Raw genomic sequence first — 13820 nt, forward strand, 5'->3', positions numbered from 1 at the left:
ATTTACTTCTCAGAATTGATACAAGCATCCAGATTTGTTTTCTAACCCTTCTGAATTATAGCTCTAATGATTGTTCCCTTACTCTACTTATATTACTTCCAAATGTATCAATAACCTCATTTCTAATAGGAGAATGGCTCCTTTCTAACTCTGAAGATTTAATCAGCATTGACCATGAAACAGAAATTTTATAGCCTCTAAAAGGGATCATTAGGAGAAATTGTCATTACTAAATCTTTTCAAACATTAAATATAATTCTATTCATTGTTTAGATTTCAACTCTCCTGTGACTATATTAAAATGTATGACATTCGATTGCACTCTCTTGAGCTACTTCTTCTACGTTAGTGAACTCTGAGTATCTATTATTTTCTAAAACAATGTTTATGTACAATTATGAGGTTTAAGTATTTGTGGCTCACCTTCCAGTGTAAAATGGTTCATTATATTTTATAAACAATGGAGGAAAAAGCTCTTGTTGTTAACTCTAGATCAGTAAACATCTTGGAATCCTGGACTGTAGAAAATATTATTGCCTGGGCTCGAAAAAAAATCAATTTCCCTGAAACATATTAAATTGATGTGCTTTTGAGAAATAAGATCAATTACTATATAAAATTATGGACATTACCTGATGGTATTATAGATTTAAACTTGACCCACGTTTCAGATGAATCCACGCCTCATCCCTAAAAATGGACAATGGACCATCAGCCAATAAGCCCCCCTCAAACGAGTTGTAGTATTTATTCCAATTCATACTGACAGCTTAGTTTTATACCTCCTTCAAGATTTCAAAACTTCACATGTACTCTCAGAAGAATCTAGCAGACACCACCTTAACCAAGCAACCAAAGTCAACATCACTACTCATGAATATATCAACGTCCATATCTCCTGACAGAATGCACTGAGAAGTGCACAGCATTCCTTCTGTGGCATCCTTGGCAAAACTACATCACTTAAAATGTCTCCATTAGGAAGAAACATGAAACTAAGCTAGGTTGTAAAATATGCTACCAAATGGTCAAGAATGACCATGAAAGACCGAAGAACTATCCCAAACTGGAAAAGACTAAGGAACAAGATAAATGCAAGATGTGGCACTGGGTAGGCTCCTATCAGAAAAAGTACTGTAACAATTAGAAAATGTTGAATACAATTTGTAGATTAGTAAATAGTATTATACCAATGTTCATTTCCTGGTTTAAATAGCAGGTGTCCTCATGTAATGATACTAACATTTGGAGAAGATGGGCTTAGGAACAGTACTCAGCAACTTTTTGGAAGTCTGAAATTATTTTAAAATAGAATGTGTTAAATGTTCACCTACTTGATCTCCATTTTACAGTGTGAGGATAAAATTTTATTACGCTTTAAGAGCACTGCTCAAAATGAGAAACTTGTAAGTATAACCTAGGGTTTGTATTTACTGATCTTTCTACTATATAAAGTTTCCCCCAATACAATTTTAAAAGACTCTGTCCTACTTTCGAAAGTGATTTTTTTTTTGCTTTGATTTGAAGATTGTATAAAAGGATTATGAAATCACAGAGGTATCCTCATACAAGCATTTGTTCATGGATCCATGAATTAGTTCCTCTGTTTTTCCCACCTCGACAGCTGTAGATTACCTGTAGAATTTACTACTTCCCAATGCCATCTGGTTACCTGCTTGGCTTATCAAACAGATTAAATTTTATGAAGGAGAAGAGGTTTTTTGTTTTGTTTTTTTATTTTTTTTTTATTTTTTAAAGATTTTATTTATTTGGGGCGCCTGGGTGGCTCAGTCGTTAAGCGCCTGCCTTCGGCCCAGGGTCCTGGGATCGAGCCCCGCATCGGGCTCCCTGCTCTGTGGGAAGCCTGCTTCTCCCTCTCCCTCTGCCCCTTCTTGTTTTCCCTCTCTCACTGTGTCTCTCTCTGTCAAATAAGTAAATAAAATCTTAAGATACAGTGAGAGAGGAACACAAGCAGGGGGAGTGGGAGAGGGAGAAGCAGGCTTCCCCCTGAGCAGGGAGCCGATGCGGGGCTGGATCCCAGGACCCTGGGAACATGACCTGAGCCGAAGGCAGGCGCTTAACGACTGAGCCACCCAGGCACCCCTGTTTTGTTTTTTTAAACTATGATTCCTATCATGGAATAGGTCCTTGATAAGTATTTGAAGAAGAAAAGAGAGAGAGAGAGAGAAAAGAAGAGAGAGAACACAAAACAGCTTTACAGCATGCCAAAGAGAATTTGGGGGATATAATGTTAAGCGTATTTATACAAACCACGCTTTCTCTCTGCTGATCATAATCACAATGACAGATAATCAATATAAATCATGCAAAATGATTAGGATAAAATTCCTTCCAATATAGTTCTTATCTATATATGCTTGAACCAGCAAAGGCTCGGTGACTGTCCTGCTATTTACCTAATTCTGTCACTTATCTTGGTGAGCTACAGAGACTGCTGCAATTTCTGCGACTCTGTATTAATGAGCCCTGCATATAAAGCTTGTCAAACAATTACAGCGCACTTAGCACAGAAAGGCCCGATATCATCATTTTAGGTTATCTCCCGTCTTTTGCACTTAAAAACAGCATGCGTACAATGTGAAAACACAATGGTATATCAGGAATGTTATTTTAATTTTTGCTTCTCCCACCACCAAACGTATGACATGTAAAATATGTACAAACAAAAACACATGTTAAAGATGACAGCATTTTTAAATGACTTTGATCAACATAATCAGAAAATTTAGAGCTAATCTAGACTATCTAGTTTGACTATAATTAGGTTGATAACTGTAAGATTCCTTTCCTCCATTTTAAGCCGTGTAGTCAGTCTCACCTGATAAAGCCTCTGGTAATTATAACCTTCATCTCTAACCTAAGATAACGTTGAAGAGAAAATGAGCAATATTAGACTGAATTAATAGTAGGCTTTTTTCATTTTAGTGGCAAATCTGACATGTTTTATTTCCCTCATAGTTTAAAGGAAATAAACAAACTCTGAATTATTGATTTTATGTGAAGAAAATGCACTTAATACTTTATAGTTACATTGGATATTATAGGAACTAAAAATAACTGCCAAAAGAATATTTCTAAAAATCTAAACTTATTTGTATCCCATAGAGCTGATACATGTGCAAATTCCTTTCGAAGCCACAAGAGTTCCACATTTCTGTCAGTAAAGAAACAAAAAGAACAAGGGTCTTCTTAATTCACTTTGGTTATAAAAATAGTATGAAAATTGGTTTTCCATATATACAGAAGGAAAACAAACTATTTGCTTTCTTCTAAGACTGGAGCCAGCCTTAAGTAATCTATATATTTGGAGGACACTTTTGCATCTTTCCCCTCCCAAATCTACAAAATAGAAATGTTACCATGATGAACATGTTCCTCCCTAAGTAACTAATATTTGTGATTATTTTCTTTTTGTGTATTTAATATAAATTTGCCCAATTACGGAATCTAATTCAGAACTCAATTTTTAAACACAATCTATCTTCAAGATGAAAATTTCTGGGGGCACCTGGGTAGCTCAGTCAGGTAAGGGTCTGCCTTCAGCTCAGATCGTGATCCCAGGGTCCTGGGATCAAGTCCCACATTGGGCTTCCTGCTCAGTGGGGAGCCCGCTTCTCCCTCTCCCTTTGCCCCTCCCCCCTTTCATGTTCTTTCTCTCTTTATCTCTCAGAAATAAATAAAATCTTTTTTAAAAAAGAAGAAAATTTCCTTTCTGGAACACTGAGCATAGCTTCAGTTATCAGGAGACAGAGAATCTCTTGGTAGGAGATACTGCTGAGGTGTAATTAAATGCACTGAAAATGCTCACCAACACTTTCCAGCAAGCTTAAATTTATTTTTTTTATTTTTTCCAGCAAGCTTAGATTTAAAGCAGAGTGGATTTCTGCATTTCTATATATCTGATTTTGAATGGGATAACAGGTATAAATTCTCCCTGAATGAGGAGGGAAAAAGGGGGAGTAGCAGAAAAGGCAAGAGTGATGTTAACAGATAGAGAAGCAGACATTTCAGTGAAAGTAACAGCCCAGAGCGCAGGGATCCGCTGGCAGCCCATTATGGTAGGAGAGATGAAAAACGCATAATACCCAGAACAGAGGCCGAGGCCCATGGGCTTCTCTAGGCATTTTTTTTTTTTTTTTTGTCAGATGAGTAGGGGACGTTAAGTGAGAAATGCCAAGGTGAGGAAAAGACTAATCTAGAAAAGTGCCTTGTGATGCAATGAGATGGCTAGAAACGGCTACTTCCTGTGTACTTCAAATAGCCAATTCAGGAGGCATTAAGTCACAGGAGGAAAAGAAAGGACTCTGTTGCCTCATTCTCCCTGTAAAAGGACAAGAAAACAGGAATGACGGTAATTAAGAAATACTCTTGGGGAATGGCGCACTGTTACTCTTTAAAACGGTACTCTGCACAGCATGGCGACTACAGTTCATGATCTTCCACTGCATATCTGAAAATTCCTAAGGGAAGAGATCTTAAAAAGTTCTCATCGCAAGAAAAGGTAAAATTGTAAAAATGTAAGTGTAAGGTGACAGATGTTGACTAGGCTTATTGCAGTGGACATTTCACAATACACAGAAATACTGAACCATTTTGTTGTATGCCTAAAACTAATACAATGTAATATATCAATTATGCCTCAATAATAACAACAACAACAAAAAGTTCTGCCACAGTAATGTCTAGTGATTGTTTCCTTAAGTCTATACATTTAGATTCAGGAGTTTATTAGCTGGTATCACAAGAATAAGGTGGGATGCTAATGATAAATGCCAAATTCTAACACAGCCCAGAATTGCATACCATAAAGGTCTCTTGGTGAGGGTTCTAGAAGACCTCCTGGTCCCCTTCAACAGACTGCTCTGCTTTGATCTTGACTTATTATGTTAGACCCAGTAAATTGGCCAAAATAATAAGGCCACAGCATCTTCTGACTTCATTATCCTCAATGTCCTAAAGACCATATTTTATTTACTGTATAGTCATTTAACTGATCTTGTTGCCCACCAGCCATAAATATGATCTCCAAATTTAACGGTCTTAAAAATTACAGGTATCATTTCTCTGACATTAGAATTCAAGATAGAATCATCTGCTTAGACTATTTGCCATAGTCTAATCATACACAAATATAAAAACATGCTGTTTTTCTAAGCAACACCCAACACAGACTATTCTCCTAAATAACTGCAATAAGTTTAAATACTACTTAGTACATAAAATAATGCCTGTTTTCACCTGAAGGATCACAAATACAACACTGGACATATAATACAACAAATCATCCAAATGCGGTCATCTTATAAAAAATATGTAGTAGATAAACAGAATGTCTAGGTTAAATGAATACATGTTCCGAATATTTTTATCTCATTTATTCTCAGAAAGAGACTTGAATTATAGGTATCATTGTTCCCATTTTAGAGATGAAGTAAATTTTAGTAATATTAGGTAATTTAACCCAAATTCTACAACTACTAGGAAGTGGTAGAGTCCACAATGAAACTGTAGTCAATTTAACACACACTGTAATATCCATTATGTGATCAAATTAAGCTATCAAGTTTATCAAGGACATTATATTTTCCAAATTAAGTAACTAGATTTTGTCAGGAAGACTAAGAGTCCAACCATCTAATTAGTATAGGTTTAAATACATGTCTGTAAAAAGTAATGATTGCATTCCTTCTTTTCTTCCCATGAACATCTGCCTCTACAGGTTTCCACATCTTCATTTATATTTTTTTTTCATTTTCTAGGTCTTGTGAAAACTTTTGTTCATAGCCATTTCCTCCCTCAATTTAAAAAAAAGGAAAATACGTTTATTCTACATAACCCAAGTGATCGAAAATGTAGAGGCCAAAGTCATTATTATAACTTTCTATTCAGAGCACCAACCTAAGAAGAATCATTTCATCCTCTCATATAGACAATCTAAACTATTCAAGTTCTCTGCCACCTCCTTCCAAGCAAATATAAATTGCTCCTTTGAAGCCTTTTGTGTCTATCAATTCCCTTTCCATCTCAAATTATTTTACTGTCCTTTTTTTGGACTTGCCTGTTTTTGTCAATCAAGGCTTTATTTTTCGTTTTGTTTTGTTTTTAACCTATTTACCATCCTGGACATTCTTTTTACTGTGAATGACAGTATTGAACTCCCAATATACAGCCTGCCAAGAGATAAGCACAAACTTGTTTCCTGTCACATAAAATCTACTAAGTGACGGTGTCCGATTAATTGAAAGAAAAGCACAGAATATCTCTTTCACTAATCAAGAAACCACACAATTTCTCTTAGAAAAATATCAATAGAATTGCCTAGTAGCTTTATATGCATTTGGAATTTAAGTCACCTAGGGGTATGCATTTTTGTAATTCTAAATGGCCTTACAGGGATTCAATATGAGCATTCTCAATTATGATGTGAAAATTTTAAAATTTAAAATAAGGGTGTTTTTAAAATTTTAAATTATGTTTGTTTCAAAATGTCAACCCCACTCGGGCAACTCCACTTAAAACAAAATTAACGGGAATATTTCAGTCGTCTTTAGAAAACTTTACATTCCCATAAAAGTGTGATTTCACCCAATAACTACTGACTCTTTATGAATTCATTGAATATTATATACCTATCTACTAAAAAAAGTTTGATGAATCTGTTAACTACGCATTAAAAATAAATGAAATTAAGGGCCTGATTCCTAGTCAATAACACTGCATAATGATTATTGCTCTCACTTTGTTGACAAGAAAATGAATGAGAGAGATTGAGAGAGAACTGCAGTAAATGCACAGTCTATGTGATGGTACTATTAAAAAAGGTACAATGGCTATAAAAAATATATGCACAAAAACCCTTGTGTACTTACATATCCTTTCTTAGGGCAGAAAAATGCTACCACTGGGCCACAAAAACATCCTAATCCACATCCCTAGAAACTCTTTAACTTGTTCAGGTCCTCTTTGTTTACAATACAGTATCAGTCAGTATTTATAAAATATAGAGGCATCAAAGGAATAAAATAATAAAGATTACTTTGACTTATGTGGGTACCCCATCGACAAAAACAGATTTTTCACTCTTCCTTAAGATGTGTTCAAATGACACAATGGCCCATGGAATAAATAACAAAGATTCTTTCTCAGTTATTCAAAGTTGAAAATTCACTCATGGATAAATTCATCAGTTTGCTGTGCTTCATTTTATCAGGAAGAGACGCAAAACACTGGCCAAGTGAAGAGCAGAAATGCAGATGTATAGATATCTGGCCGGCGCGCGCTACTTAGAAACTCTTTACCAGTACCGAGCACCAAACTGAGAAATTTGGGAAATGTTTACATAAGCAAACCTGCAGTAGAGTAGAGACTGGGAACATGTTAGGAGGATGGTAGGGCCATGCTCTCTCAAAGGGCCCTTCAGTTCAGAAAGCACTTGAATGGAAATCCCCTTACCCAAATATTCACACAGAAAGAAGCTGTGAAAAAACATCCCAATTTGGCTACCACTTGGCCCCCAAACACATACCACAAACTGTCCATTTTTGTCTGATACCAATTAGAAACTGACTTCTGTTCCCATTCATTTTTAACCGAAAGGAAAATCTAAAAAAAGAAAACAAAACAACAGATCCATCTAAACAAGACCACCACTAAGAAAAGTGGGCAGAATTGCTCATAATTGAGGGACAATAGGCTCAATAATTTCACTTTGCAGTCTTTAAATTACAAGTATCAGAAAAGCAGTCTTACACAATTCACAGCGCTCACCATGAGAGACTCTGGACTCTGAGAAACAAACTGAGGGTTCTAGAGGGGAGGGGGGTGGGGGGATGGGTTAGCCTGGCGGTGGGTATTAAAGAGGGCACGTATTGCATGGAGCACTGGGTGTTATACGCAAACAATGAATCATGGAACACTACATCAAAAACTAATGATGTAATGTATGGTGATTAACATAATAATTAAAAAAAGAAAAGAAAAGTTAATGAAAAAAATAAATTACAAGTATCAGAAAAGCATATATAAGCATAAAGTTAGTATGTGCATTATTTATATAGTACTCCCCGCCCCCAAAAAAGAAGCTAAAAAACCAACTGCCTGTAAGCACCCACTACTCTTCATTTATTCGTGAATATTCTTGTTCTAATTTTGGAAATAAAAGTTTTACTAGTGTGCCACAATCATGGTTAACTAGGCATCTGTAGACTCCTCCTCTGTTTCTAGAAATAAACATCACTCCCTAAATTATGGCTTCAACGTATGGGTAACAATCTGGACTATAATTTCAAAGTGGCTAATGCCAAAAACTTCATGAACTATTTCACAGGAGTAATAGTTTACGTTTTCCACCCCCAAAGCAAAAAGAGCAGTTCTCCATCCAAACACAGACATTCACAATAATCATTTGTGACTTTGAAAGGCCAAATGCCCTACCTTTCCTACATAGAGAGGGTCTGAACCCATGTATTCCTCCAGCACAAAGAACTGATTCCACACCCAGCTGCGCTTGGTCCGGGACCTCCCTGATTGGAAATAGGGCTTTGATCTGGACCCGGAGAGCTCTGCTTGACTCATCCCAGACAAACACAGGAAAAGAGCTATTAGCTGCAGAAAATGGCAGAACTCCACTTTGCCCAACTTCATCTTTTTTTTTTTTCTTTCGTTTTCCTGTGTAAGAAAAAAACCTTGACAAGAGAAAAGGCACAGTTCCAGTTGGCTTAGTAGCTCTTGCCTCCGGCAGGGTGTCAGCTGGGAGTCCAGAGATAATAATTTGTAGAGTGTTCGATTGCAAGGGGTCACCACTGCTGAATAACCTTCGCCAAAGAATGGTGTAATAGGTACCTAGCAGAACAAAAAGAAAAGCTAGTGTCAGAAACCAAAACACATCATAACTTTTAACTTTCATTTACTTACTATTGATTTTCCCAAGATACCATCATTTGCATAATCATTAAATTATTAATTATAAACTTATACATTTACAATGACTTTGCCACATGTACAAATCACATAAATACTGCTGATACAGAATTATCCTCATTCCACAACACAATCTTAAAACTTTGTGTTTCTTCTAGGCATTCTATTTGAACATATGGTTTACTTGATACAAATGGAGCGACATCAGTTAAAAAATCATTTTAATGCTAGCCTTTATTATTTTTTCTTTTATATTACAGTCAATTTCATTCATTGGTATCAGAATATGAAAGCAAAGCAGCTCAAAGCAGGGATTTAACCAAATGGGAAGGACATATGTTGGTTTAAATCTCTTCTGTGAAACTGTAAAGAAGTATGAAGTGATTCAAAACCGGTTGATTGACTCTGAGTCACAGTACACCAGCTGTTTTGATGTGTTCTGATTTGATTGTGATCAGCTGCAAAGCTCAGTAGTTTCCATTTTCCACCCTTCAAACCTATTGTCATGTCTGCTGTGCCGCATGTTAGGTCACGCTATAGCGCAAATTATCTATTGAACATCTTACAGCATGACTTGTGCATAGTAGGGCCTTCTTCCCTAAATATTTATGGAATTGAATAGATCATTAGAGAGGTGTGCAAACAACTGTATTTGTGAGCCCCATTCACAGTGAGTGTGCACCCAGAATGCTCCAGCAGCAGCATGAAAACAAAACAACTTTTATTCTAAAGTCTACGTATTTCAGATACAGAATTCTTGTTTATGCAAGAGATATAAAATCAGTTACAAAACAAACTTCCAAATATACCCCCAAAACACAGAGGAATAAGAATTTATGGCAAAAAGCTTGTTTAAATCACTATGCTGTACTTCGGTTTATAAATTCATTTGACTATAAATAAGTCAACAATAGGATAATTTGAGGTGAGGGTTCACATTTGCTTTTTGGGGGGGGAGGAAGAAAAATAGAGTTTTAAGGACATGAAGCCAAAAGATAGTTCCCTATCAAAGTAGCAAATTCACTGTCTTTATATTATTAGCTTTCTCATCTTCCTACCTGTCTCTCCTGTAACAAGAGTGTCTGTGACTCATTAGATGATTTCTGACAGTAAAGTTGCTTATGGAAAATGCCTTATCTAATAGAAGAAAAATGAAATGTATTAAATATGTTAAAATAGTCGACACAACTGTTAAGAAACAGGTTGCATTGACTTTGAGCTCTATTCAAATGAACATATTCATGTGAAAAATATCCCTATCAAGTTCTGAAATTCCAGAGGGCATTACAGAATAATCCAATGTACAGCTAATTGATGTATGCTGAGAATCACCAGAAGACTAAACTATTATTGGAGCATATTACTGCAGTCTGTGCAATGAACACCTCCTCTTAAAATCCAAATCTCTCATCTAAGCATCTAAAATGAATTTGGTCCATTTAGAAATCACTCTGGAAGGATTAGTTGTTCTAAGACTTGGAATTATAAACAAGAAGTTGGGGTCGTATCTTTATGTTCCAACGTAGGCCCCTCCATTAGTCTGAAAGTAAATTGCAGGGAGGTCTGAGCTAACCCACCTGAGAAGACAGGTTATCTGTAGTTAAAGAACGCAAGTAGGTGCTTAGACTGGGAAACAGAGACTAGTATGGACTAGTCTATAATGAGCTAGGAGTCATGGCCAGGAACTCACAGGTAGTGGCCTTTGTAGGAATGTCATGTGGAGGGCCAAGATTATGTGGTTCCCTTCATGCCAGTAGCAAATCACGTTTCCAGGGATGGAGAGGGATGAGTTGTGGTGAAGGATTGTCTAGCATGGGAGACATGTGGCCAAAGAACATTTCAGTTTCACTGCTCTACTTCGAGTGAGAATGTGCTTTCTCATAAAAACAAGGAGATAAATACTTTGGTCCCTAAGACAATTTTTTTTTAATGTGATACAGTTATATTATTTAAGCTACTTTATGGCTTAGGTGAACTTGGTAACATTGTTACATAATGAAATGCATCCAACTTCAAGAAACAAAGTAACAATGAACTTTTGGAATTCAAAATTTGGGGAGTTAATCAAAATTATACTGGGAAAAAAGTGCAGGCACCTGTATCAGATAAAGATTCAAATGCTGACTCCTGTCTTAGCTATGCATTCTTGGACATGTGACTTAAATTTTAAGATAAGTTCCAAAGATGAGGCCTTAAACCTCTAACTTGCAAAACAAAGATGGTAATAATTGTATCTATTTCATAGGATTAAATAAGCAAATCATGAAAAACTAAAAAGCCCTAAAAAATTTAAAAAAAAGCTGTTGGGGTTATTTTGATATTTTCTAGTTATGTTAAAGTTAGTTTGTGATGTTTTCATTTTAATGTTATTTATAGGAAAATGTTTTAGTCAACTCTTGGCACAGAATGAAAACATTCTTGATAGTTCTAGTCTCAATGCCATGGAACTATATGGGTCATGAACCCAAAATTCTAGATGAATATAAACAATGGCACCAAAATACTTAAAAAAAAAAGAACACAATACTTTCTTTCCCAAGGCATGTCCTCTGTGATTTTTATAAGTCAAAGACTGGCATCAGAATTGGAGAGATTTGAGTTCACTCAAAACTTTCACTAATAAGAAAAAGAAATATAATCTGGACCAGGAATAGGATCAGTGAGGTCTTTGCTCTAAAACCTCCTTTATTTGCTGTATGACCTTGGATCCTTCTGGGATTTCATTTTTCACATTTGCAAAATGAGGGAGATGAACTAAATTATAAAATCTTATATGTATTTTTTACAGATGTAACTTGTCTGCTTTTGACAATTATAGAGAATTGGTTTTGTTGGCTTTTTGGGGCTGTGAAAAAGTGCACATTGTTAATAATTAAAGGGTGGAGAGATTTAAGAAAGTCATAGGATTGTAAAAGAAGCATTTTTCACATTTATGAAATTTAGCATGAATTTTAACATGAGATGTTTAAATTACTCTTGCCTCTTGAAGACCCTTTCTTTTCCATATGAGATTGTGAAGTTATCAAACCAGCTAGAACATAGAAAATAAGTCAGACAAAGAACATACTATGGATTACTTTGAAGTCACTGAGTTAATATTTGTGAAAGAGACCAGAGAGTTCTGTACTTTCCTATTTAAATGAAGTGCTTTAAAGGCAGCTATTATTAACATAGACCTTGATGAACAGGAATGTCCACCCTGTCTTTGTATCATAGTATCTAGAACAGAAGCAGACATACAATTGACTTTTGGAACACATTTACAAAATGTTTCATTATGCTTATTTTTTTAATATGGTAAATTAACCATGTAAGTCAATATATAAATTCCTTGGTAGCTCTTCCATGTTTATGGGTCACAATCCCTTTGGAAAAAAATTCCATTATATTTCTCTGCAGTATTTGAAGTACCTGCCAGGCTCTTGAGCTAAATTTTCTCTACCTTTCTTGAAGGTCTATAAGAGTGTACAAGGATACTTTAAGTGGCTTTGTGTATATAACTGGAGGATAAAATTCTCTTTCATATGGCAGATAAATGATTCTGTAATGCCTGTTGTAGAATGCACTTAGAAAATCAGAAACTCATGTGTGAATGACTGTGATTGGAGCAGGGGGGTTTCATATGTATGCATCAACATCTTTGATAGTGACTAACTCTGCCAGGAATGAACACCTGATCCAACAGGGGGAAAATCACAGGACAGATGGCCCTTCATCAGGCTTCCCCAAATCCTTGCCTTCCTTCACAAGCAGATCTGGTTTCCAAGGTAAAGACCAGTACAACAGTTCAGCCCAGCTCATCCTGACCTATGTTGAGGTAGCATGAAAGAAATGAAGGGCCCTGACCCATTATGAAAAACCTTCAGTTATTTGTGGTCTTCAAAGAGAAGCCATCAAAATGTGAACTTGAGATATCCTACTGCAAGTAGGCTTCCTATCTTCCCGTAGATGTACACGTGTATCAAGGCACCACGATAACATTTATTACATATAAATCAATCACAATAATTGTCATTTTTTCACAATGGGTTAAGTACTGACTCGCAAATCCATGCCCCAAAGCCAAGCTGTGCACCCTTCCCTGCTAGGCTCCCCTATAGCTTATCTTCTCCCTTCCTTCTGCCTCCCAAGTTTTATAGACAGGCATTAATAAGGGAAAAGTCACATTAGAAACAAACAGAGACCCCTGCATCCAAGCAGTGTCATGTGTCATTGTATCCTCTGTGGGAAAGCTTAAGGGTGTGACCCACTGGAGGTCTGGAGAGCCGACCAGTTCACTATTGCTGGCTCAGAAAAAAAAGAGTGCAGAACAATGATGTGTTGGCAGACAGTTTAGGTAACTTCTGCAGATCTAAGTCAACTTCTAAACAGTTACAAATGTATAGCTTTATATCTAGGAGAAAAACAACAGGAATAGGTTCTCTCTGAGGAGAAAAGAAGTGAATAGGAGCCAACCAGATGTTTGAAAGACCACGGCGGCTGCTATTGGATTAATAACTTAAAATGTTCCCTCTCTGATATCTTAAAGCTAAAACTTATAGGGAATCAACCCCATTTACAACTGAACCCAAAACCATCAGATACGTAGGAATAAACCTAACCAAAGAAGTGAAAGATCTGTATTCTGAAAACCATAAAACACTGATGAAAGAAATTGAAGATGACAAGATGTCAATGGAAAAACATTCCATGCTCATGGATTAGAACAATATTGGTAAAATGTCTAAACTACCCAAAGCAATCTACATACACACTGAATGCAATCCCTATCAAAAAATAAACTTATATTTTTAAACATACATTTTTTTTTTGCCAAACTAAAGATACATGTAAGTCACAACTAATACTGTGATCAGCACAACACACCTTAATCCAGAGAA

General features: G+C 36.1%; 1 protein-coding gene across 2 annotated transcripts in view; it reads right to left on the reverse strand.

The window, feature by feature from the left end:
- The window catches only part of CDH7 (cadherin 7), a 116099-nt gene extending 107435 nt beyond the window's left edge, over positions 1 to 8664 (reverse strand). The window contains exon 1 of one of the 2 annotated variants that reach the window (XM_045886307.3): positions 8455 to 8664. In XM_045886307.3, the coding sequence (XP_045742263.1) occupies positions 8455 to 8664 (210 nt within the window). The remainder of the gene's footprint in view (positions 1 to 8454) is intronic. The other variant, XM_045886308.3, reaches the window with a different exon arrangement.
- Positions 8665 to 13820: the final 5156 nt, after the last annotated feature.

The sequence above is a fragment of the Mirounga angustirostris genome, unplaced genomic scaffold (genome assembly GCF_029215605.1).
Source record: "Mirounga angustirostris isolate CCGP_5_RB_7025 unplaced genomic scaffold, mMirAng1.0.hap1 SCAF_14, whole genome shotgun sequence".
NCBI classification, from domain to species: Eukaryota; Metazoa; Chordata; class Mammalia; order Carnivora; family Phocidae; genus Mirounga; species Mirounga angustirostris.